This window comes from Corythoichthys intestinalis, chromosome 7 (genome assembly GCF_030265065.1).
Source record: "Corythoichthys intestinalis isolate RoL2023-P3 chromosome 7, ASM3026506v1, whole genome shotgun sequence".
NCBI lineage: Eukaryota > Metazoa > Chordata > Actinopteri > Syngnathiformes > Syngnathidae > Corythoichthys > Corythoichthys intestinalis.
Window position 1 is genome coordinate 38,252,300 of NC_080401.1, and position 25,488 is coordinate 38,277,787.

General features: G+C 40.0%; 1 protein-coding gene across 2 annotated transcripts in view; it reads left to right on the plus strand.

Moving 5' to 3' along the window:
• Positions 1–25,488, plus strand: part of agbl4 (AGBL carboxypeptidase 4) — a 754,546-nt gene that overhangs the window by 502,787 nt on the left and 226,271 nt on the right. For both annotated transcript variants that reach the window (XM_057841339.1, XM_057841338.1), the window contains exon 7: positions 7,702–7,741. In XM_057841339.1, the coding sequence (XP_057697322.1) occupies positions 7,702–7,741 (40 nt within the window). The remainder of the gene's footprint in view (positions 1–7,701; positions 7,742–25,488) is intronic.

Sequence of the window (25,488 nt, forward strand, 5' to 3'; positions counted from 1 at the left end):
AAACCTAGTCCTCTGCAGGACTAACGTTACATTAGCAAGGTACAGTCATGTTAATATTATTTATTAGCGCTACATTAACGTAAGCACCTGAGCCTATTTGTCCGAATTTGCATGCCTTTGATGTGTATAGTACCAACCATGTATGGATTACTTCACATACATTAACATAATAAATTTACATATATTCTGAAACAAGACTTTGACAATGTTACACTGTTCAAATATGGTTGCTAAGCCAGTGATGCATGCATCATACAGTCCCTGACAAAAGTCTTGTCGCTTATCCATTTTGTAGAAACAATTGCTAATAACCTGACTTTTAATTATTCAATTGGTTTCAGAAAAGGCTCATATGAAAGCCCCTCCCAAATGATGTTGAAAGTACAAAAATATATTTGTTTCACTGAAAAAAGATTTATCATTTAATGAAGACATAAAGGTCAAATTTTGGCAAGACAAAAGTTTTGTTGCCTACAGAAAGTGGTGTGAAAATTGAACAAAAAATATACTTAAAATACAAAAATATGTTACAGAACATAAGCACATTAAGTAGTGGTGCTGTGAGATCCAAATTTAATATTTTGTATGACTTCTATGGGCTTGAAGGACTGCATCCATGCGGTTCGGCAAGGATTCATACAATTTATTGATGAAGTCATCAGGAACATCAAAGAAAGCATTCTTGCATGCCTCCCAGAGTTCATCAACATTCTTGGGTTTTGTCTTCCATGCTTCCTCTTTCATCCTACCCCAGACATGCTCGATGATGTTCATGTCTGGTGATTGGGCTGGCCAGTCCTGGAGGATCTTGATTGAAGTATGCGATGGAGCACCATCCTGCTGCAGAATTTGTCCCTTTTTATGGTTAAGAATATATGAGGCAGCTAAGATTTGTTGATATTTCAGACTATTTATGTTGCCTTCCACCCTGCTCTTGCACACCCCCATACTGGATGTAACCCCAGACCATGATTTTGCCACCACCAAACTTCACTGTTTTCTGAGTGAATCTCGGATCCATGCGGGCTCCAGTAGGTCTCCTGCAATATTTATAGTGACTGTGGTGTAATTCAATGGAAGATTCATCTGAAAAAAAACAACAAATTTTGCCACAAAACAATGAAGTTTGGTGGTGGCAAAACCATGGTCTGAAATATCAACAAACCTTAGCTGCCTCTTACATTCCTAACCATAAAAAGGGACAAATTCTGCAGCAGAATGGTGTTCCATCGCATACTTCAATCTCTACCTCAAAGTACCTCAAGGCAAAGAAAATCAAGATCCTCCAGGACTGGCCAGCCCAGCCACCAGACATGAACAGGATGAAAGAGGAAGCATGGAAGACAAAACCCAAGAATGTTGATGAACTCTGGGAGGCATACAAGAATGCTTTCTTTGATGTTCCTGATGACTTCATCAATAAATTGTATGAATCTTTGCCTAACTGCATGGATGCAGTCCTTCAAACCCATGGAAGTCATACAAAATATTAAATTTAGATCTCACAGCACAACTACTTAATGCGCTTATGTTATGTAACATATTTTTGTATATGAAGTACATTTTTTTGTTCAATTTTCACACTACTTTCTGTAGGCGACAAAACTTTTGTCTTGTCCCGTTGCGCCATTGCGCCTAAACTCTTCTCTAAACCTCTGTGGAGGTTTTATTGTCCTGAATGAGCGTCTTGCTGGCATTTCCTTCCAAAAAAATAATAAAACATATCGTTCTATGATGTTTTTTTTTTACCGCTGTCCTGACGTCTGTTCTTCTGTATGTCTACTGCGGTCGCATGCCTAAACGCGCCACTGCCAGCGCATCAGAGAGTAAAGAAGCTGATTCGCTGGTTTCCTGGTGGTAGGAGAGTGAGATTATAGCAATAACACCCGTTTGGCTGTCAAGCGCAACCTCTCAGCTTTAAACCAATTTTTTTTCGATAGCACATAGCACAAACTGTTTAGGAGTTGCGGTAGTTCAAAGTAAGCATGCGTAAATGTGTCGCCGCCGACACATCTGTCGTTAAAGCGTTACATTAATTTACCTTTTCCCGAGCATCGCTCCTCCGCTCTCGGAATAAACGGGGTGCCTTCGGTGGAGCTGCAGCATTGAAGACTAGCTATACTGTTATGCAAGCGCTGTCTTAAGCCTGAGTTATGCTCCTGCGTTGCGGTGACGGCGAAGTGAGTATGGCGTCAATGAGCATTCGACAGTTCTGCAGTGAGGGAAGGCCTTGCTCTGTAATTCACCGCCAAGCCACTCGAGGGGTGTGGCATTATGTTTGTACGGTTTTGGTGCATGCTTGTTGACTTCCTCTAGTCTAGTTTAACGGAGAAAAAAATAAATAAACAATGCAAGATGAAACACTTGAATGTGGATCTTCAGCTTATCAACATTGAATAAATGTTGATCATACAAATGTTGATGCGCAGGCAACACAGAAGACGGTTTCGAGGCGGTCTGTCCGACTTTTGATGCCGCACATAGAGTTCTAGCCTTGAGTAAAAACCAGCAAGCTGTGGCGGCTAGCTTCAAACTGGCGTCGAGCACTGCGTCCAGCGTTTTGTCCGAGGTCTGCAAACCCAGCCAGCCCGATTTGTTTGCCGTGTCCTACAACCAGCTAGTGGGAAGCCATAGCAGATTTATGGCTGCTATGGAACTTCCCAAACTGCGTTGGAAGCCTTGATGTCAACGTTATCATAAAAGCACAGAGGCACTCTCAATCAGTGATGATGTATCGAGTGTGAACTGTCTGTTGTTGAAAATTAAACATCAAAACAACTCTTTTGACACCAAACCTGTGCTTTATTCTTCATATACTTGAAGAGTGACACGTAAATAAGTCACATATTCACAGCAAACATATGTAAACAATAAATGATGAAGTGCACCAAACAAAAATACGACACTGCTTCTTGTGGCCATTCGATTCTGATCACACACATACTTGTCGGTGGTTCTACCATTTTTTTATTCAATCGCTGGCAATCTCCTCCCATGAATTGTTTGCCATTTGGCAATCTTCATAATGTATTGACGAGACATTGTAGAAGTTGTCAAACTTGCTCTTCGTTGATACTCTCGTCGGCTTGGTCCATTTTTGCGTGTAGAAAAATCATGTTTGACATCGTCGGTGATTTTGCGCTGAACCGGAAACAACAGTCTGAGCGGACCAATCATAGTCCATTTCCACCAAGTCACACGCGTTGACGCGACGCAAAGTCAGAAAAATGAAAAGGGGCCAGAGAGACTACGGCGGTGGGTCGTAAATTGGGTCTTCCTTGACGGCGCAGGTCTGACACGGAAGCATAACTCGGCCTTTTCAGTGAATACATAAAAACAGTGTTCGCCTTGGTGTTCAGCTTGAAATGCTCCCACACTTTTACATTTTCTGCTTTTTCCTGGTGCCTTTCTCTTCACTTTGATCGGCTTCTTCATCGTTACCTCTATATTCGTGCATTTTTTAATTATACTGCAAGGTCAATGAACCTGCTTTTGGAGTTATACCATCACGGCAATCATGCGCTACTTCCCTCCTATAATGTATGCCATAAGTCTCTCTATGTAAGAGCATCCACTAAATCCTAAATGAATGTTTAGTCAGCCATTAGCATGTGCCACTTGACGCGTGTATGTGAGGCAAGAAGGACTCTGGGTTTTCTATAAGAGTCTCTTTGCTTTTCCCTCCGAGCAACTGGTTAATGTGGCTGGATGTAAATGATGTGTGGCTTTGACCGTGACCTAGCAAATGTGACACATGCATGCACACACACTAGCACACACAGACCTCTCATCCGTTCCTTGGATATCTTCTTTCCTGAGGGACTGTTGGTTCAAGAGGGCTGAGGTGTTGATTACTGCAGTGCTCCCTTGTCAAGTGTGTGTGGGAGTGTGTGCGTGCGCGTGAGAAACCTCCCATCTCCTGTTTTCGATCACTTATCTCACACAAAGAGAATGAAATAACAGTTTAAAAAGTATTTTCGACTCCATCATGAACAGGCCAGTTCAAATGTCGTATGTTTAAATAAAAGGCCAGTAATGGGAGGTTATTTGTTTGCTGGTTTTTTTCTTGTTAATTGAAATAGCATGACTGTAAGGTTGGGCTTTAATCCGAGATCGAGGATCGGACAAAAATCTTGAGATCGATCTTGGTGATCAGCCATGTCATATTTAATCGACCATATGCATATGGCGGAAAACACAGACAAGACTGAAAAAGCCGTTTCTGGTCCTGCACTCCTCTTTAAAAGAAACTGCTATATTTTAAGCCAAAACAACTGTTGTGTTTGATAGAACAATATGTCTATATGCTGCCATAGCAGATTCATGGAGCATTAAGCCCCCGAAATATTTTTAATTTGTCCGTTTTACCCTGGAAACCCCCGTTTACAGACGCCGCACAACCGCTTTTGTTTCAACCCAGCCATAAAACGAAGGTAATTATATTTATTAATCAAAATTTCTGTCATTTTTTGCTTAGAATCATTAATTGATGTCTAATATTTTATTTAAAAAAAAAAAAACAACTTCAAAAAATTATTCACTCTCATATTTTAAACTTTTAAACAAATTACGTCACAATGGAAAAAAATGGCGTCTGTAAAAAAGTCACGGATATCTACCTCATAGCTATCGCTTAATTGTATTTTTTTGTTACTGTTGCATTTTCTCCGATATGTTAGATAATAAATAATCAAACCAAGCAAAGAAAAATTGAAAAAAAAAAAAAACGTTTAAAAGGTTAAATTTATGACAAAGAAAATCTCGACTATTCCTTGATGTCTGCGATTTCTGCATCGCGACCCTTGTTACATTACTATGTTTCACCCGTAAAATGACCAAAAAAATCCAGCTGTGGTTATTCACAGCTGACCTCCAGTTGGGGTTTTGCTTTTTATTTTATTTTTTTAAATGCCCTCCAGTTCAAAAATTTTCTTGCCCCAGAAAATTGAGATGTTAAGCTTTCCAATGATGTATCACACATGCATATAGGACAATTTTGAAATTTGGCCATATTGGGGGTCTCAGAGCGGAACTTCAAGTCACCTGAGTGTTTTGCGCCCTATGCAAACTGACTAGTTGGCAAATTTTTACACTGCAGGTGAGGTAAACTGTAAAGCTACTGTGATGCCTTGTGCTGATTTTTTTAAAGATCTGCCCTAGTGTGTTTGGTCATCGTGATTACCCGTGATTATCCGCTGCCTCTTGTATTAAGCACCTGTGTCTCATTGTCTTGTTACCCCATGTCTGTATTTAAATTCCCCCTGTTCTTGTTGGGTCTTTGTCTATCCGTGCGTCATGTCCATTCCTGCATCGAAGCCCTTGTGTTCCCCATCTTCTGCCCAGTAAGTTTTGGATAGTCTTTTGTTATTGCCCTTAGTTTTTGTTTGTCACTGGTTTTTTTTCATCCCCACAGCATTTGTTTGAAATTTGTGGGGTTTTTTCACGATAATTTTGAGCATTTTGAGTTCACCGCCACCCTGCTGTCCCTCCCGTGTTTTCCCTGCAATTGGGTCCTACTTGCCCCCTGCGTCGTGACAGCTACACATACAAAACAGGAAAAAAAATAGCTTAATTTGTACTAAAATAAATTTCATTTCCTGAATACTTGCTAGCTCAAAGTTAATATAGAATGGTATGGTACCATCTTATAAAAACTACAAGTTAAATAAAAACAACAGAAGAACCAGATTTTAAAAAAAAAAGAAGAAAAAAAAGTGAAAGAAATTGAGATAAGTAGATATGAAAAAAAATTGTGATCTTTTTGGGCCAGATCATTCAACTACTTCAATTGTTGGTCATTTAAAACAAACAAACAAGAAAAGCTTTCTTCAACATAACATATTTTTTATTCATTTATGACGCTTGTTATGACTCAACTTTTTTTTTTTACTCAGTTTTGCTGTATTCTTTTTGTTTCAACCATATTCTTTAATAGATAATTAATGATGGCTTCTTGTTAGATGCTGTTGTTATTCATATTTGCATGAGCAGCCACAAAAAGGCTATGTGAAATGCATTCAGGTATATTTTGTTAACAAATGGAATGTGTTTTTTCCGTTCTGGACTAAATTATTCAATAAAGTACAAGGGAAATTAGCATTTGTGTCCAAATGATTTACAAAAAAATAAAATAAAAGGGTAACACTTTACAATAAGGGTCCCTTGATTAAAATTAGTTAATGCATTTTAGATAATAACTAATGTTTAAGTAACATTACAATAAATAATATAATTACTTCTCTAACATTTTTATTAATATATTCATTAACATGAGTTAAAGCATTAGTTGATGCATGAGTTAATGCATTATTTAATGCATAACCAGACAGTAACTAAAAAAAAAAAAAAAAAAAAAAAAAAAAGGCCTATATAGGGTTTAGGGTTAGGGTTTGTTAACTTAAGCATTTATAATTTCTTAGTTAAGGGACACATGTGCTAAACTTTACAATAAGGGTCTAAAAAGCATGCAGTAATGGTTAATAAAGGTTAAGGGGTGGGCTTAACTAATGCATTAGCTAATGCATTAACTCATGTTGATTAATATATTTCTAAATGTTAGATAAGCAATTACAGTGGTACCTCTACATACGATCGCTTCGACACACGAACTTTTCGACATCCGACGTAAAATTTGACTCGCCATTTGTTTTTACATCCGACGACATGCTCGAAATACGACGACAATGGCAGCACCGCAGACGAATGCACGGTGGATTTTCTTGTGTGACAAATCAACACTGGTTTCAGAAAAGGTTGGTACAGGTGGTGAAACAAGGAAAAAGTTGACGCTTACCTTCTAAATGAAGATGCAAATGACAGAAAAATATGAGCGTAGGGTGGGCATCCTTGAAATGGCTCAACAATACATCTCCACGGTCCTCCTCCGACCATTGTTCGCCAGTCTTTATAAGTTAAGCTGACAATTCTTATTGTGGTAACATCTCCAGAGAAATCGCCAACTTCGCCACGTTTTTATCATTTATTTCACAACTTATTCAAAACAAAAACACCTTCTGTCTGCTGCAATTGACGTTGTTCTCAAGAAAACATTCAAAGTGAAAGTGAAACTCAAGCTCACCGGTCTGTCTCTGGCAGTCAGCGCCGCGGTGCGTTCAGGGTCAGTAAAAAACGTCCGCCACATTAGAACCCGATTCGTTACATTAATACAGGAATTATTATTATTATTATTATTATTATTCCGATTTTGATTTATAATTTATTTGTTTTGCTATGTGTAATTGCCATTTGTAGTAGTACCAGCAGTATTTTTTAAGGATTTAGTGAAGGTTTTTGGGCTGTGGAACGAATTAATGGAATTATAATGTATTCCTATGGGAAAATCCTGCTCGACATACGACCATTTCGACTTACAGACAAGGTCCTGGAACGGATTAACTTCGTATGTAGAGGTACCACTGTATATTAATTATCGTAATGTTACTTAATGCATTTTTAGACAATAACTAATGTTTAGCTAATGTTGATTAAGGGACCATTATTGTAAAGTGTTACCAAAAAAAAGTTTTGAAAAGCGCAAATTATTATAATCTGGAGTTGTTGCATGTAAAATACCCCAAAATTAACATTCAGTAGATTTCCCTGACAGACATTTGAAAAGAGTATGTACAGTAACTTGATTGTAACAACTTTGTAAAATTGTCTCTATGTAATATGTCAACAGTTGTTTTTGCTTTCTTTCAGCAACAACGACAGCTGGACCTGTTAACAATCACCAATTGTGGTAAGCCATGCTCTTTCCTACTGTCTTCATTGTTAGAACGCCATTGAGATGGTACAGGTGGTTGCTTTACATTGCTAGTTATGGGATAAAACTTGTTCATTTTGATGAAGCCTCTGTAACTATCATGTGTTGGTGTATTGTTTTTAACGTCACAAAGCCACATCTTTGTTCCATGAGCGATCGACGTGCCGACGTGGAGAGTGAGCAGAAGTTTGCAAACTATGAGAGGAGAACCAGATGGGCACGGCGAAGGGCTAGAGAGAGACCCATATGTCCAATGTATCTGCGAGATCTAATGTGCTTTGATTAGAATCACGCAGACGTGAGTCTCTTGCAGTGCAGGTTAATTTCGGAGGTTTACATTGCAGCTGTTCTTACAGACGGCAGCGATACTGACGCTGGCTGGTCTTCACAGCTTGATAGAGGGCAGCCACAGTGAGAGATGAGGCAGGAAGGAATGAGGGTGTGAGTAAGACTTAAAAATACTGTAACACCTTCTGCTGCCAAGTGACAAGTTTAAAAGACTATGTGTATGGAATTACACTTTTTTTTTTTTTTTTTTAGCGTCATCTGAGTTTTCGGGTTGTGTCTTAACACGGAAACTATGAGGCAAATTTACAGTATGTAGAACTTTGTGGTGGGGTGAAAAAAGAAGCAACAAAGGTGAAAAACTGCTGAATTTAAGTTTGCGGATTTATAGTTTCTTCATGTTCTTCGCTATCAGCAAGATTAAGCAAAAACTACTTGTGACTTCCAAGTTGAACTAAGTTGGAAGCTGACGGAAGAACCTCCAGTCATTTGAAATATTACTTCCTAAACTTAGAATCACCCGCACAAACACTTTTCTCTCTATGCTCTTTTGTCTACACTGTGAACTGGATTAGAACGTTCAGAATGGCTCACTGAAGATTGTACAGTATTTTCTTAATTGATTTTTTTTTTTCCAAATAGAGGCAAAACACAGATTTGGCTCCATACTGCAAATAAAAAGCAAAATCTTGTCAGATCTGACCCGCAGGAATGAATTCACTTACTTACTGCGCATTGATTACTGGGGGTTTTTTCTAATCTACCCTCTAATTCTAAGATTAAAAATGAGCGTAGAGTCATCGATACCAATGCAGTCCCATTTTCTGATAAGAAGTATGAAAACAACTGCAACAACTGCTGTTTCCAACCAAGTACAAATAAGGATTTCAATAATCAAGCACCAACTATACGTATAGATTTTCTATGTTCACATTGTCTTTTTAGAATAATAATAATAACAATAATGATACTGAATTTTTCGGATGATAAGTCGCACTTGAGTATAAGTCGCATCAGCCAAAAAATGCGGAATGAAAAGGAACAAGACACATATAATTCGCACTAGAGTATATGTCGCATTTTGGAGGGAAATTTATTTGATACAATCCAACACCAAGAACAGACATGTCATCTTGAAAGGAAATTTAAAATATAAAATAGAACAGAGAACAACAGGCTCAATAAGTGACGCAACTGCATTGTTAACAACCCTCTCCCGGCAGCACTTTGTTCAGGCACCGATGTGCAAAATCGTTCCTCTAGCTGTGGCCACCTAGCTTTTAGCCCACGATTAGCTTTTTTAGTTTTTTTTCATTTAAGAAAGAGTAACCTCCGCCAGTCCCTTACAAGTTTCTCGCTAACTAATGTTGAAACACAGGCCTTGAGTGCCCTCTTGTGGTTTAGTGTGAAAATAACATGTGAGATGATTAATAATGTGGTATACAGGTTGCCTGGCTCTGCCAGACTATTCTCCCTGTATTTTTCAAACACTGAGGGACCAGCCCATTTCCGGTCTCTCGAGCAGGTACAAAATCAATCAACAAATCAGATTCGTTTATTTGCGTGACGTGTTCTTAAAGAGCAACGTCACTCTTGCGCGTCGAAAGTCGTCTCCACAGCAACACAGATGGTGAACGGGAGAGCCGAGAATATGTTCCAATCCACGGTAAAATCAGTTTGAAATGACCAAAAACACATCGACACGAGTCATTGACAACAGTCTGTCTCGCGCTAGCCATGTTGAATAAACTCCGCTCTCTTCGTATGTTTACTTCCGCGCGCAAGTCCCTCGTCCTTCCCTCGTCATTTTACTAACGTCACGTCTGCCCGTCGCTGATTGGTCCACTCCGCTGTCTGCTTGCTGTGACTTGCTCCGCCCTGGAAATTGTATCCGCGTGAATGGTGGCCAGACTCAATAGCTGGAACAGCGGTGAGTCTGGTGTACCAAGCAAGTATACAGGGGTTGAACGAAATAGTGGAAACACCTTAAAAACTCAACAAAAACTAATTTAATAGGTTGTAGGTCTGCCTTTTGTGAAGATTACAGCCTCAATTCTCCGAGGTATTTATTCATACAACTTGTGAACTGTTTCCAAAGGAATTTTAAGCCATTCGTTCTCAAAAAATTAGCATACTGTGATAAAGTTCATTTTTTTGTTTAATGTACAGTATTGATAAACATTAGACTTTCATACATTCTAGATTCAATACACACAACTGAAGTAGTTCAAGCCTTTTATTGTTTTAATATTGATGATTTTGGCAAAAAAGTCAAGAAAAAACAAAAATCCCTATCTCAAAAAGTTAGCATATTTCATCTGACCAATACAAGATAGTGTTTTTTAATACAAAAAAAGTCAACCTTCATTTTATTATATTAGCTATGCACTCAATACTTAGTCGGGAATCCTTTTGCAGAAATGACTGCTTCAAAGCGGTGTGGCATGGAGGCAATCAGCCTGTGGCACTGCAGAGGTGTTATGGAGGCCCAGGATGCTTCGATAGCGGCCTTAAGCTCATCAACAGTGTTGGGTCTGGTGTCTCTCCACTTACTCTTCACAATATCCTACAGATTCTCTATGGGGTTCGGGTCAGGAGAGTTGGCAGGCCAATTGAGCACAGTAATGCCATGGTCAGTAATCCATTTACCAGTGGTTTTGGCACTGTGAGCAGGTACCGGGTCGTGCTGAAAAATGAAATCTTCATCTCCATAAAGCTTTTCAGCAGATGGAAGCATGAAGTGCTCCAAAGTCTCCTGATAGCTAGCTGCATTGACCCTGCCCTTGATAAAACACTGTAGACCAACACCAGCAACTGACATGGCACCCCAGACAATCACTGACTGTGGGTACTTGACACTTGACTTCAGGCATTTTGGCATATCCTTCTCCCCACTCTTCCTCCAAACTATGGCACCTTGATTTCCGAATGACATGCAAAATTTGCTTTCATCTGAAAAAAGTGCTTTGGACCACTGAGCAACAGTCCAGTGCTGCTTCTCTGTAGCCCAGGTCAGGCGCTTCTGCTGCTGTTTCAGGTTCAAAAGTGGCTTGACCTGGGGAATGCGGCACCTGTAGCCCATATCCAGCACACGCCTGTGCACGATGGCTCTGGATATTTCTACTCCAGACTCAGTCCACTGTTTCTGCAGGTCCTCCAAGGTCTGGAATTGGCGATTCTCCACAATCTTTCTCAGGGTGCGGTCACTTCTGGTTGTGCAGCGTTTCCTGCCACACTTATTCCTTCCCACAGACTTCCCACTGAGGTGCCTTGATACAGCACTCTGGGAACAGCCTATTGGCTCAGAAATTTCTTTTTGTGTCTTAGCCTCTTGCTTGAAGGTGTCAATAATGGCCTTCTGGGTGGCAGTCAGGTTGGCAGTCTTGCCTATGATTGGTTTTATGATGCCAAAATGTTCGGTGTTTCCATTTTTTTTTTCAAAACCTGTAAATTCACACATAAATCACTCCAGAGTATAAGTCGCACTCCCGGCCAAACTATGAAAAAAACTGAGACTTGTAGGCCGAAAAATTGTAATTAATTTTAGATGTCTTGGCTGAGAATAAGTTCTGTTTTTTCAGTAAAGGGAGATAGATTATTTCAGTCGAGATAGTTATTTCATTCCCTTCAGCGTAGGAATGTTGACTAAATTCCTATTCATTCAGGTAGAATGTTTGCCGACCCCAACAACTGTTTTTTGGCGTCTCACACCAGGAAGCAGTGACAAACAGTGTTGCTAATAACAGCGTTAGAGTATAACGGCGTTACTAACAACGTTATTTTTTTCAGTAGTGAGCAATCTAATTTATTACTTTTCTCATCTTGGCAACGCCGTTACCATTACTGAGGATGTAAAGGCGGGCGTTACTATGCGTTACTACGTTGGTTGAATGATGGGAGAAAAGTCTGAGAGACACGGACGCATGGAGACGAGAGAGCAGAGCAGGAGTGGGGATTTGGCAACGGAGTTGTGACGCCGTTGCAAACGCGATGCTAGGTGGCTCCAATAATACCTAAGTAGCAGATAGCCTACAAACTGCACCCACATGATTCTACGGTAGATATCACATGTATATAGAACTAGATGCGAAATGACAGACAGACATGGCGGCGTTAGCACATGTATAGAGAACTAGGTGCGAAATGATAGACTCGCTGGGGTTAGTAAACAGCCGACATCTTAAAGCAGTAGACTTCTCAGGAAAGCTCTGTTGTAGAGAACGTTCGGCTTCCTAGTTGACCAAAGTAACTGTTTATCTAAAATACTCCTAAATCGGCATAATCTGGACTTGACTCTATCTTTCAATGATGAAACAGTGATGTCGAAAATAGACAGAAGGGAACCAATGCAATACCGGGAGCAATTTTAACAACTTTAACGGTTGATTCACAAAATTAAATGACTTCCAAACATAGCAAAGGTTACTATGTTTTTGTTTTTTGTTTTTTTGGAATGAAAAAAAAAGATGAAAGGTAAAACCAGTTACTGTGCCAAGTAACTAATTACTCTTACATCCAGGTAACTGTTACTAACTCAATTACTTTTTGGGAGAAGTAATTCGTAACTGTAATCAATTACTTTTTTACAGTAAGATTAACAACACTGGTGAAAAACCCTTAATAAGGCTGTATAGTCGAAACTATTAGGTATAAGGTGGGTTGGTACTAGGTAATAGGGCATCCTATCTCATTTTGACACAGTGCTACCAGACTTAAATGTCTTCTATCTCTTATCTACTGTACAGTATGTACTCCTTTTACATAGTGCCAGACAGAACACTAAAACATCAGTCACAATGAGTTAAAACTCTAAACTGTGTTATATTAAAAGTAATACAGTAGGGCAAATAAGTATTTAGTCAACCACCAATTGTGCAAGTTCTCCTACTTGAAAAGATTAGAGAGGCCTGTAATTTTCAACATGGGTAAACCCTCAACCATGAGAGACAGAATCAGGGAAAAAAACAGAAAATCACATTGTTTGATATTTAAAGAATTTATTTTCAAATTAGAGTGGAAAATAAGTATTTGGTCACCTACAAACAAGCAAGATTTCTGGCTGTCAAAGAGGTCTAACTTCTTCTAACGAGGTCTAACGAGGCTCCACTCGTTACCCGTATTTATGGCACCTCTTTTAACTCATTATCGGTATAAAAGACACCTATCCAAAATCTCAGTCAGTCACACTCCAAACTCCACTATGGCCAAGACCAAAGAGCTGTCGAAGGACACCAGAGACAAAATTGTAGACCTGCACCAGGCTGGGCAGACTGAATCTGCAAAAGGTAAAACGCTTGGTGCAAAGAAATCAACTGTGGGAGCAATTATTAGAAAATGGAAGACATACAAGACCACTGATAATCTCCCTCGATCTGGGGCTCCATGCAAGATCTCACCCCGTGGCGTCAAAGTGATAACAAGAACGGTGAGAAAAATCCTAGAACCACACGCGGGGACCTAGTGAATGACCCACAGAGAGCTGGAACCACAGTAACAAAGGCTACTATCAGTAACGCAATCCGCCGCCAGGGACTTAAATCCTGCACTGCCAGACGTGTCCCCCTGCTGAAGAAAGTACATGTCCAGGCCCGTCTGCAGTTCGCTAGAGAGCATTTGGATGATTCGGAAGAGGACTGGGAGAATGTGTTATGGTCAGATGAAACCGAAATAGAACTTTTTGGTCGAAACACAGGTTCTCATGTTTGGAGGCGAAAGAATACTGAATTGCATCCAAAGAACACATTATCTACTGTGAAGCATGGGGGTGGAACATAGTGCTTTGGGGCTGTTTTTCTGCAAAGGGACGAGGATGACTGATCTGTGTAAAGGAAAGAATGAATGGGGCCATGTATCGAGAGATTTTGAGTGAAAATCTCCTTCCATCAGCAAGGGCATTGCAGATGAGACGTGGCTGGGTCTTTCAGCATGACAATGATCCCAAACACACAGCCAGGGCAACAAAAGAGTGGCTTCGTAAGAAGCATTTCAAGGTCCTGGAGTGGCCTTGCCAGTCTCGAGATCTCAACCCCATAGAAAATCTGTGGAGGGAGTTGAAAGTCCGTGTTGCCCAACGAAAGCCCAAAAACATAACTTCTCTATGGGAGATCTGCCTGGAGGAATGGGGCAAAATACCAGCAACAGTGTGTGAAAAGCTACAGAAAATGTTTGGCCTCCGTTATTCCCAAAAAAGGGTACATAACAAAGTATTAAGATAAACTTTTGGTATCGACCAAATACTTATTTTCCACCATGATTTGCAAATAAATTCTTTAAAAATCAAACAATGTGATTTTTTTGTTTTTTGTTTTTCCACATCCTGTCTCTTATGATTGAGGTTTACCCATGTTGGCAATTACAGGCCTCTCTAATATTTTTAAGTGGGAGAGCTTGCACAATTGGTGGTTGACAAAATACTTATTTGCCTCACTGTATATAAAATGTTTCATACAAGTTTGTGTTTTTGAAATATTATATAATAATACTTAAACTATAATACTAGACTATACTATAATACTCTACTAAACTATAATAAAACACATTAACCATTTACAATTGCAAAACATGCCATTACCAAATATCATCACTCTGAATAAGTGGCAAACTGGGAACTACTCTTAGAAGTAATAATCCATTCATCTTTTGTTGTGCTTGCGCTCATTAGGCTCACGGGCTTATGTCAGCTGACTTTGGGCCAGAGGCATGGTACAACCCATACTGGTCACTAGCCAATCGCAATGACAATGATCTCATTGTCGCATATTTGTGTTTCCCTGCCTCGTTTACTTTCGTTGTCATACTGTAGCATCGACAGCAGGAGGGATCACTAGGGGCTAACAAACATTATTACCCCAGTGACGTCTTCTTTCATTGTGTTCATTCCACTAGCTGGTTAACATTATTTCACGTAATTGACTATAACAGAACATGCAAGCTTTGTGTTCATAGCGTGTGAGGGTGAAACTGCCGCACACCATATCTATACTGTCTACTTTCTCAGTGTTATTTCCCACTCTCGCGTGGGCACCACCCACACAGAGACCCACTCAAACCTCTCTCGACCCTCCTTAATTGGACACTTGAGCGGCACGCCGCTGCATCTGGCTTCTGTTGAACACAGCCTGACATTTCAGACTACTGACCTTTCCAGCCCCGCCACAACTAAATAATGATTAGTCCCGGCAACGCTTTTCACCACAGCAACAGCAACACAAATTAACTGCCACCGCACACGCATTCACACGGAGCCGCACCAGAAAAACACCTGAATGCTTTGTCTTCTCAGAGTGAGAAAATGGGGTGCGGACATTGATTTGAGAGCCCATTGTCATTCTTTTGGCCCATCGATTAGATTGTCCTTTTCCATATGTGCAGCCGGCGCGCCATAATGTGTTGTTGTAAATCAACTCAGCTCGCTGCTCTTTAGTTTCTCCTTTTGCCTTTTATGCGCTCTCAGCATTACGGCGGGAAAAAAGGTCAATCATATTCATGAAATCCGGGCAGGTTTGAGAGGACGCTGCCACATGAATGCAGTACGTCCGCATCCAATGCAATGATGGGCATTCCCTAAATGTTTTGTGCTATTCCGCTGTCACAATGAAATTGAAATAGAATATAGTTGAAGAAGCCTTTATGATAGCAACAATGGGAAAATTACTGAGTTTTTAAGGGGCTGTAATGTGCACATTAGCAGCACATAAGAAGATTATAAAACAAATATGCCAAAAATATACATTAGCAGAGAAAAGCATTGTATGTAGAAACGGCACATGAATAATAAATGCTATATATGTAGATGTGAATGGGCAAACTTCATGAATAAATGGATATATCTGCAGAAGTGAAGGTGAAACGCAGCCAGTAGTATATGGAACGTTAAGAAAAAAATATCAATGTATTATAAATAGTCTATATATAAGCAGTTGGCAATGGAATGAACACCAACAGTGAATATGTGCTGTATGTGTGGAAAGTATATTTAAGCAGATGTGAATGTAAGCTACAAAGTAGAAGAAAAAAAGTAGGATAGCCAAATTATATCTGATGGTAATACATGGATCAACAATGTATGCAGTTCAAGTAAACCAGCTGGTTTAACGATCAGCAGTGGAGTGACAATTAAGGGGGACGGGTCCCGATAAGCTTTGGCTTTTTTTCCGTTCCCTTTGTCATGTCTCTTTTCATCTTCTTGGAGAAACAATATAATGCTGATGATGATGATGTTGATGTGATGATGATGATGACAAATGACAATGACAATAAATTCAAATTCAATTCAATTATACATAAATAAGTAATATCTTAAAAATTGTGTACATGCAATTGAGAGTAGGGTTAGTTGGAAATGTCGTTTAGATTTCCTATTGTTCCTCACTTTGCTTTTCCACAAAAACCTATTGTGCACTGAGGTTACCTTGTATCCAGCTGAGTGCCGATATTTAACGGCGGCATCTGGATTTTGCACATTACTTTTGTCTAACAGCGGGAATGAGAACAATACAGTTCAACCCGGACTTTGCATTTGCCACATGATCAGAAACTCAATCACTTTAGTTGTATTGTTCCCATGGAAACAGCATTCAGTGACAAATTGCAATTTCAAAGTGGGTCACAGCAGCCCCGACGGAAGTACGGCGTTCACAAGATGCGACAAAACAAGTTGTTTTTGCTGCACAAATAATGCAAAATTTGCACATATTAGTATTAAGTTTATTTAAGATATTATTAACCAGCGCAGATCTCTTTATGCCTGTCATATGCCATGCTGAACACAGTACTAAATTGTTGTAAAATACATCAGAATACGTATAAAGGACTGCTTTGACATGTTGTATACACTGTAATAAAGATCAATTTAACATCATTAATACCTAAACAAGTCTAAAAAGAAGGTAAAAATTATTAATTATTGCACATAAAACACTGCATTTTGATGAAACAAAAAAAGAAGTGTTAAGGATTTAAACTTCAACATTTTCATGCACAAATTAGGACTTTTTTTACCTTTAAAGAGCACTGAAGCTTATCAATCCAATTTACTAAAAATAGCCTCTTGCTCTATGAGTGATTAAACCTTTAAATAACTGTCCACTGTATGGAGCACGTTCCCTGAAAGGGTTAAAGCAGTGATCCCTAACCACTAGGACAGGGACCAGTACTAGTCTGTGGCGCATTTACGACCGCAGTCTGGCCTGTGCCTCTTGAAACATCAAAATGCCTGTCTACTCTGTTGACTAAACCAAGTAGATATTTGTGAACGTTGTCTAGTGGTTGGCCGCCATTGCCGGGGTGTTTGCACACCTATAGCATACCAGCATATGTCAATGTAAACAGTAACGTTAGTTGCTGTTGGGTGTGTGCTGCGGCAGGCACACCTTAGTAAAGGCGGACGGGGTAATTCCTGTCGTTTTGCTTGGATTAGCTAACTATGTGCGTTTGTCCTCGATGATGATGTAAGCGCATTCGATTTTTTCGTGGAAATAATAAGCCCACACGTTAGCGCAGATGACTGAAAAACAAATGTCTCTGGACAGCTTTATTACGGGGAAAAGGCTACCTGCTGAGCCAGAAGAGGAGCCTACAATCAAGTCCATTCTGCATAATATGTGGCTAAAAGCTGGCAAACGAGGCAAACAATGCAAATACACTGAGAGCATCATACCTTGTGGCGAACCGTACTGCTAAAGCTAAGAAACCTTTCACGATTGGAGAAGAACTGCCTGTGACCAAGGATATTTGCCGTCAAGTTTTAGGAAAGGCCACTCTTTAAAAAAAGGCTTCAGCGTATGGTGAGTTACATTTTCCCTGCACTTACAGTGCTGGCCAAAAGTATTGGCACCCCTGCAATTCTGTCAGATAATGCTCAGTTTCTCCCAGAAAATGATTGTTATTACAAATGTTTTGGTAGTAATATCTCCATTTATTTTGCTTGGAATAAAAAAAACACAAAAGAGAATGAAAAAATAATAATAAATCATTATCATTTTACACAAAACTCCAAAAATGGGCTGGACAAAAGTATTGGCACTCTTTGAAAAATCATGCGATGCTTCTCTAATTTAATTAACAGCATCCGTTACTTACCTGTGGCACATGATAGGTGGTAGCAATAACTAAATCACACATGCAGCCAGTTAAAATGGATTAAAGTTTACTCAAACTCTGTCCTGTATCCTTGTGTGTACCACATTGAGCATGGAGAAAAGAAAGAAGACCAAAGAACTGGAATTGAGAAGCAAAATTGTGAGGAACCATCGGCAATCTCAAGGCTAGAAGTCCATCTCCAAAGACCTGAATGTGCCTGTGTCTACCGTGTGCAGTGTCATCAATAAATGTAAAGCCCATGGCACTGTGGCTAACCTCCCTATATGTGGACGGAAAAGAAAAATTGACGAGAGATTTCAACAAAAGATTGTGAGGATGGTGGATAAAGAACCTCGACTAACATCCAAACAAGTTCAAGCTGTCCTGCAGTCCGAGGGTACAACAGTGTAACAGTGTCAACCCGTACTATCCGTCGGCGTCTGAATGAAAAGGTATGGTAGGATACCCAGGAAGACTCCACTTCTGACCCAGGGACATAAAAAAGCCAGGCTGGAGTGTGCCAAAACTTACCTGAGAAAGCCAAAAACATTTTGGAAGAATGTTCTCTGGTCAGATGATACAAAAGTAGAGCTTCTTGGGAAAATGCATCAACATAGAGTTTACAGGAAAAAAACGAGGCCTTCAAAGAAAAGAACACGGTGCCCACTGTCAAACATGGCGGAGGTTCCCTGATATTTTGGGGTTGCTTTGCTGCCTCTGGCACTGGACCGCTTGGCCGTGTGCATGGCATTATGAAGTATGATGACTACCAACAGATTTTGCAGCATAATGTAGGGCCCAGTGTGAGAAAGCTGGGTCTCCCTCAGAGGTCATGGGTCTTCCAGCAGGACAATGACACAAAACACATTTCAAAAAGCTCTAGAAAACTGTTTGAGAGAAAGCACTGGAGACTTCTAAAGTGGCCAGCAATGAGTCCAGACCTGAATCCCGTAGAACACGTGTGGAGAGATATGAAAATGGCAGTTTGGAGAAGGCACCCTTCAAATCTCAGAGACCTGGAGAAGTTGGACAATGGAGAATGGTCTAAAATTCCAGCAGAGCATTGTAAGAATCTCATTGATGGATACCGGAAGTGGTTGTTCGCAGTTATTTTGTCTAAAGGTTGTGCTACCAAGTATTAGGCTGAGGGTGGCAATACCTTTGTCCGGCCCTTTTTTGGAGTTTTGTGTAAAATGATAATGATTTTTTTTCCCCATTCTCTTTTGTGTTTTTTCATTGCAAGCTAAATAAATGAAGATATTACTACCAAAGCATTTGTAATTGCAATCATTTTCTGGGAGAAATTGAGCATTATCTGACAGAATTGCAGGGGTCCCAATACTTTTGGCCAGCACTGTAATGTTCGTTTCTAGGCCAGTTGTATTATTTTATATTTACTGTAATTTTCTGCCACACATTGCCGGTCCGTGGAAAAAAAGGCCCACATCACAGCGGTCCGTGTTGCAAAGAAAGTTGGGCACCATTGGGCTAAAGGGACAGAACAGAACAGAATAAATGTCCTTCATGGATCAGTAGGTTATGTGTGTGCACTCCAGGTTTATACATACCGTATTTATCGGACTATAAGACGCAATTTTTTTCATAGTTTGGCCGGGTGGTGCGACTTATACTCAGGAGTGACTTATGTGTGAAATTTTTAACACATTATGATATCATTTCACATGTTATTCTGGTGTTTTGGAGTGACACTGATGGTTTGGTAAACTTGTTAGCATGTTCTTTATGCTATAGCTATCTGAATAACTCTTAATAGCTATGGCCACGTTCGCGTTCTGCCTTTGGCAATGTGTGTTCAATTGTATTATTGACCTTTTTATATTGAAATGCATGCTTTTAATTTGTGGCGCTTTCACGCCCTAGTGGGGGCGCACTCGCACTTGTATACGCAAAGAAAAGCACTTACACGCTAGAAGAAGACGGACAGCTACCTAGCTAACTGAGCAAGTGGGCGAGAGAGAGAGAGAGAAACTCGGCTGCGAACCTACGTAACAACCTAAAACCTATGATGAACCTATGTAACATCATACTGTCCACTTATTCAGCATGTTTTTCTCTATTGTATTTTTATTAGTGCTGTCAAATGATAATTTTTTTTTTTTTTTTTTTAATCTAGTTAATCATATGTCAACTGTGTGATTAATCATGATTAATCACATTTTCTTCGGGATTAATGAAGTTGCTCTTCAGGAAAAAAAAAATCTAGGAAAATACTATGATTTACTTAAAAATTGTTTTCAGATGAAATGTATGACGTATGACTGAATTAATACTTAACCAAATAGTTTTTAAATTGTATTTAACAACTCAGCTCGTATAAAATAAAATAAATTGTCAGTATTATACAGAAAAGGCCTTAACAGATTAAATTCCCTCAGACTAACAATGTGGCTCAAGTACCGTTTGGCATATTGCCCAAATTAACTGCCAACATAAGGAGCAGACAAGCACAATACACTAACAATAGCTAGTGTTTCAAAAAACGTGTAAACAACTTGTCTGTTAAATTAAACATTTCACACAAATAAATGCAGCATTTGCAGTTTTACACTAAATGGGCTGAAAGCTGTGTGAGATTTAAAAAAATAATAATAATAATTTGTCAATTTTCACACACTTAACTGAAAAACATTACACTAAAGTGTGTGTAAAGTTGTTTAGAAACACTGCTTAAGTTAGCCAGTCATACCCTTTTTTTTGTCAAGTGGTCTTCTGTCAGTCCAACAAACTTAGTTGCTCCACCTTCGTTGCCTTTTCATTTTCAAAAAGGTCATGAATTTTTGTGGCAATAGTTGCCCGTGAAGGTGTTCTGTATGTTGGGTCGCCCAATGCTATCTGGATGAGATTTTCAAGGCCCTTGTCTTCGACTAAGTTAATGGGTCTACATTCTCTGGCTACCCATCTAGCGATAGCAGTAGTCAACCTACTTGTTGTCCTTTTGTTGACAAATCCGAGTCCGCACTCTGCGAGTGTAGCTTGATGACTGCGGCTTGTGTTTGCAGTGTTAGCGTCATTGCTAACACTAGTGAATATATGCTTTGCCCGAAGGTGGTACTTTAGGCTGGTTGTGCTTTGATGAAAGGACAGTTCATCACAGCAGTATGTGCACACAACGTTTGTTTTATCCAGATTTTCATTAGGCAGCTTTTTAAAACCGAATTTGCCATGAAGCCGTCCTGGGTCATCATCCTCACTCATCGTGGCTGGCTGCATTTTGTCTTGCATTGCTGCGCGGGGAATGTAAACATCACCGTGTGGGACAACGGGAGGCACTTGTGGCCAAACTTAGTATGAGCGGTAAATTGCATTTTTTTTTTTTTTTTAAATGCGTTAATATTTCCAGATTAATCATGGTCGTTAACGCGTGATTGTTGACAGGCCTAATTTTTATATTAGATTGCCTTTCAAGATGACATGATGATCTGTTCTTTGTGTTGGATTTTATCTTGTAAATTTCCATCCAAAATGTGACTTAAACAGTACTCCGGTGCGACTTATATATGTTTTTTTCCTCTGCGTTGGGCATTTTATGACTGGTGTGACTTATACTCATGTGCGACTTATAGTCCGAAAAATACGGTAATGTGAGTAATTTAAAAAATAAATAAATAAATAAAAAATAGCAGTGCATATGTTATATGGTCATGTAAGCTGTGCGTACGTTATTCTATAAGGAGTAACCCTTCAGCGAGTCAGGATAAAAACTGTAAAAGAAAATCAATGCCCAAAAATCAGGATCATTTCAGACTTAACAAAACATAATGTGCAATGTGTCAATGCAAAACAGAAAAAGAGCACGTTTTCAACCACAAACTAACACAAGGTTGTTGCTAATTTTTTTGCTAATTTAACTAGCGTTACTTATAATGCCCCTGCAACTGGTCAAGGATAGACAAAAGTGCGCCTATTGCTTCTGATTGGCATATTGCTGCCCTTCAGTCTACGAATGAATAAAAAAAAAATAATAATAAAACGCTAAAGTAGTGAAGGCGCTATAAAGATGTCCAAGTTATCTGTGACCGTGTAGTTATGTCCCTGTTGTCACGCCGCGTGGTACATTTAGCAAATTGTGCTCACTGAATTCTGTCATAGTTTTGTTGAAGCCTGCCTCCCTCTAAAGCCTTCAAATGGAGACAGATTATTTATTTATTTTTGTGGCAGTGCCATTACTGTCCAACTTTGAAGGAAACATTTTTTTTGTCTGACTTTGACCTGTACACTTTTTCATTTATTCATGTTGCTTCACTGTAAGATGTGTACACCGACAGAAAGACTTGCATAACTTTCTAACACTTTCCAAGTATTTTTGTGAAATGATCATAATGAGCTTTCCGGTCCCTTTTTAGAATTCAAACTAGAGTTTGAACTGCAGTCTTCTTCAATTGGTTCCTGTGGTGCTGTACTCCTTTAATTAGATACAATAAAAGTGGCAGCAACGCAGCAAAAACACTGCAGCTTTTGCTGTGGATGTAAAAATAGGTAGGACATACTGTGCGCAATCTCCTGCTTGGTGTACATAGACCTGAGCTGATAGAAATCTTAGGGGGGGGGCTTGAATTTCCGCTTGAAAGACTTGGCTTTTAAGCTGGCAAGCTGCAGAGATTTGTTTCCACGGAGGCACCTGAAAGAGGGAGGTGCAACAGCAACCCTAAGGGGAGAAAAAGGGAAACGTGTATTTTAAAAAAATCATAATAAAACATGCTTCTGTATGAATGATGAACTGTGAAAATAAGGCCTCTTATTATTGGTCTAATTGTGTATCTTGACTGTGTGAATTTGCCTATTTTAAAGCACTCCGTTTCAATATGTGATGCCACGCTTCCATTTTGTTGCAGTGTAAAAAGCACATAAAGAAGGGGATGGCTGCTGACGGGAGGGAGGGAAGTGGGGAGCACTTGCTGCTGCTTCATATTGAGCAGTTTGTTTTATTGAATGCTTCTCCGCAGCATGGCTAAATAAGCAGCGGCATGCTAATGAACGAGGGGACCCGGGTGCTAATGTAGTACACAAGTATGGGTGGTGAGAAGAGGCCCCCGGCCTCATGTTGAAAATATTCCTCATCAAACAATTATTTCAAAACCCATCTCCACACCCAAATGTTCTGAGCAAATATGGTAATTTCACGCCATGTACACACAGTCGTATACGTGCTTCTTGTTGCTGGATGTGGCAAGCGCCTGAGACTGTTGCCTGTCCTCTTTGGCCAGGAGGGGAGATGTGACCAAGGCGGTAAATAGGCTGTGAACAGGCTGGAGGCTCCGAGATGATTTCTTTGTCACCAGTGGAGCCACCAGTGTTGCCGAGCACTGCCGTGGAGCAAATCCTCCCACAGAGCACTGATTGGATTTTTGTTCCGCGGAGCCTTTTGTGTTCATAGCGTAGGGACTAGATAATAGGGGTTGATGCCACTCTGTCTCCCCGTTATAGCTGCTGGATTGAGTTCTCGGACTGTGTGTGTATGTGTGACACTATCCCTCTCTTAACAGCCGAGATAACGTTGCCATTCACAAACTACATATTGAATGTCTGGGCCATGTGCTAAAGTTTCCATTATTACTAATGTCACAGCTAAATAAAATGTTAATGTAACAACCTGCCACTCAGACGAAGCCTCATGAGAATATTCAATGTCACAAACAGTGCAGACCTCACCTTGCCAGCAGATACAATCCACCACTGTCAAGGTCATCGTCATCGTAGTTTGACGTTCACTTATGTTCTATGTGTGCCCAGTGGCTATGTATTGTAGAGTACTGTATATATAAATAAAAAAATGATGAATTATTAATTTCCATAGGGAAATTCCACATTTAATTGCCCTGTTTTCTCAGCAGGGTCAGCCATGAGGTGCAGGAGCATTCCTTTAAATCCGGGGAAACCGCCACTCAGCTGTCTTGTATGTGACTTTGTATTGACCTTAATAGAGACAGAGGACCCAAACAGAGATTTTTTACAGGACACTGACTGCTAATGACAGTTAAATGGTTTCATTGAATGTCGCTTTCATTAGTCCTGAGAAAACAAGGAGACTAGAAGAGAAAGAAATAGTCACACAGAAGTCATGTTTAGTAATTGTACGTCAGCGAATGTTTAATTAAGATGATTGCTTGTTTGGTTGTGATACAGACAGATGTCAACCCAGACTGGTTACTTACTGAAGTTTGTGCATGACTTGACTCCACTTCTCATGTTTTTCAAAGAAACAAATATTCCAACAAGAATTTCAAAAGTATTGGGACTTGACTGTATGAGGTAGCCCTGAACGATATTGGAAAAAACTATCATTGTGATTTTATGTGGGTTTGCGATATATTGAGATATTAAAACTAAAATAATTTTCACCAGATAACTTAAATAGCTCTGTTTGCGATAGGCCTGGACAATATTAAAAAGAAAATTAACATTACGATATACACTCACCGGCCACTTTATTAGGTACACCATGCTAGTAACGGGTTGGACCCCCTTTTGCCTTCAGAACTGCCTCAATTCTTCGTGGCATTGATTCAGCAAGGTGCTGGAAGCATTCCTCAGAGAGTTTGGTCCATATTGACATGATGGCATCACACAGTTGGTGCAGATTTGTCGGCTGCACATCCATGATGCAAATCTCCCAGTCCCAAAGATGCTCTATTGGATTGAGATCTGGTGACTGTGGAGGCCATTTGAGTACAGTGAACTCATTGTCATGTTCAAGAAACCAGTCTGAGATGATTCCAGCTTTATGACATGGCGCATTATCCTGCTGAAAGTAGCCATCAGAAGTTGGGTACATTGGGGATGGACATGGTCAGCAACAATACTCAGGTAGGCTGTGGCGTTCCAACGATGCTCAATTGGTACCAAGGGACCCAAAGAGTGCCAAGAAAATATTCCCCACACCATTACACCACCACCACCAGCCTGAACCGTTGATACAAGGTAGGATGGATCCATGCTTTCATGTTGTTGACGCCAAATTCTGACCCTACCATCCGAATGCCGCAGCAGAAATCGAGATTCATCAGACCAGGCAACGTTTTTCTTCTAACAATCTTCTATTGTCCAATTTCGATGAGCTTGTGCAAATTGTAGCCTCAGTTTCCTGTTCTTAGCTGAAAGGAGTGGCACCCGGCGTGGTCTTCTGCTGCTGTAGCCCATCTGCCTCAAAGTTCGACGTACTGTACGTTCAGAGATGCTCTTCTGCCTACCTTGTTTGTAACGGGTGGTTATTTGAGTCACTGTTGCCTTTCTATCAGCTCAAACCAGTCTGGCCATTCTCCTCTGACCTCTGGCATCAACAAGGCATTTCCGCCCACAGAACTGCCGCTCACTGGATATTTTTTCTTTTTCGGACCATT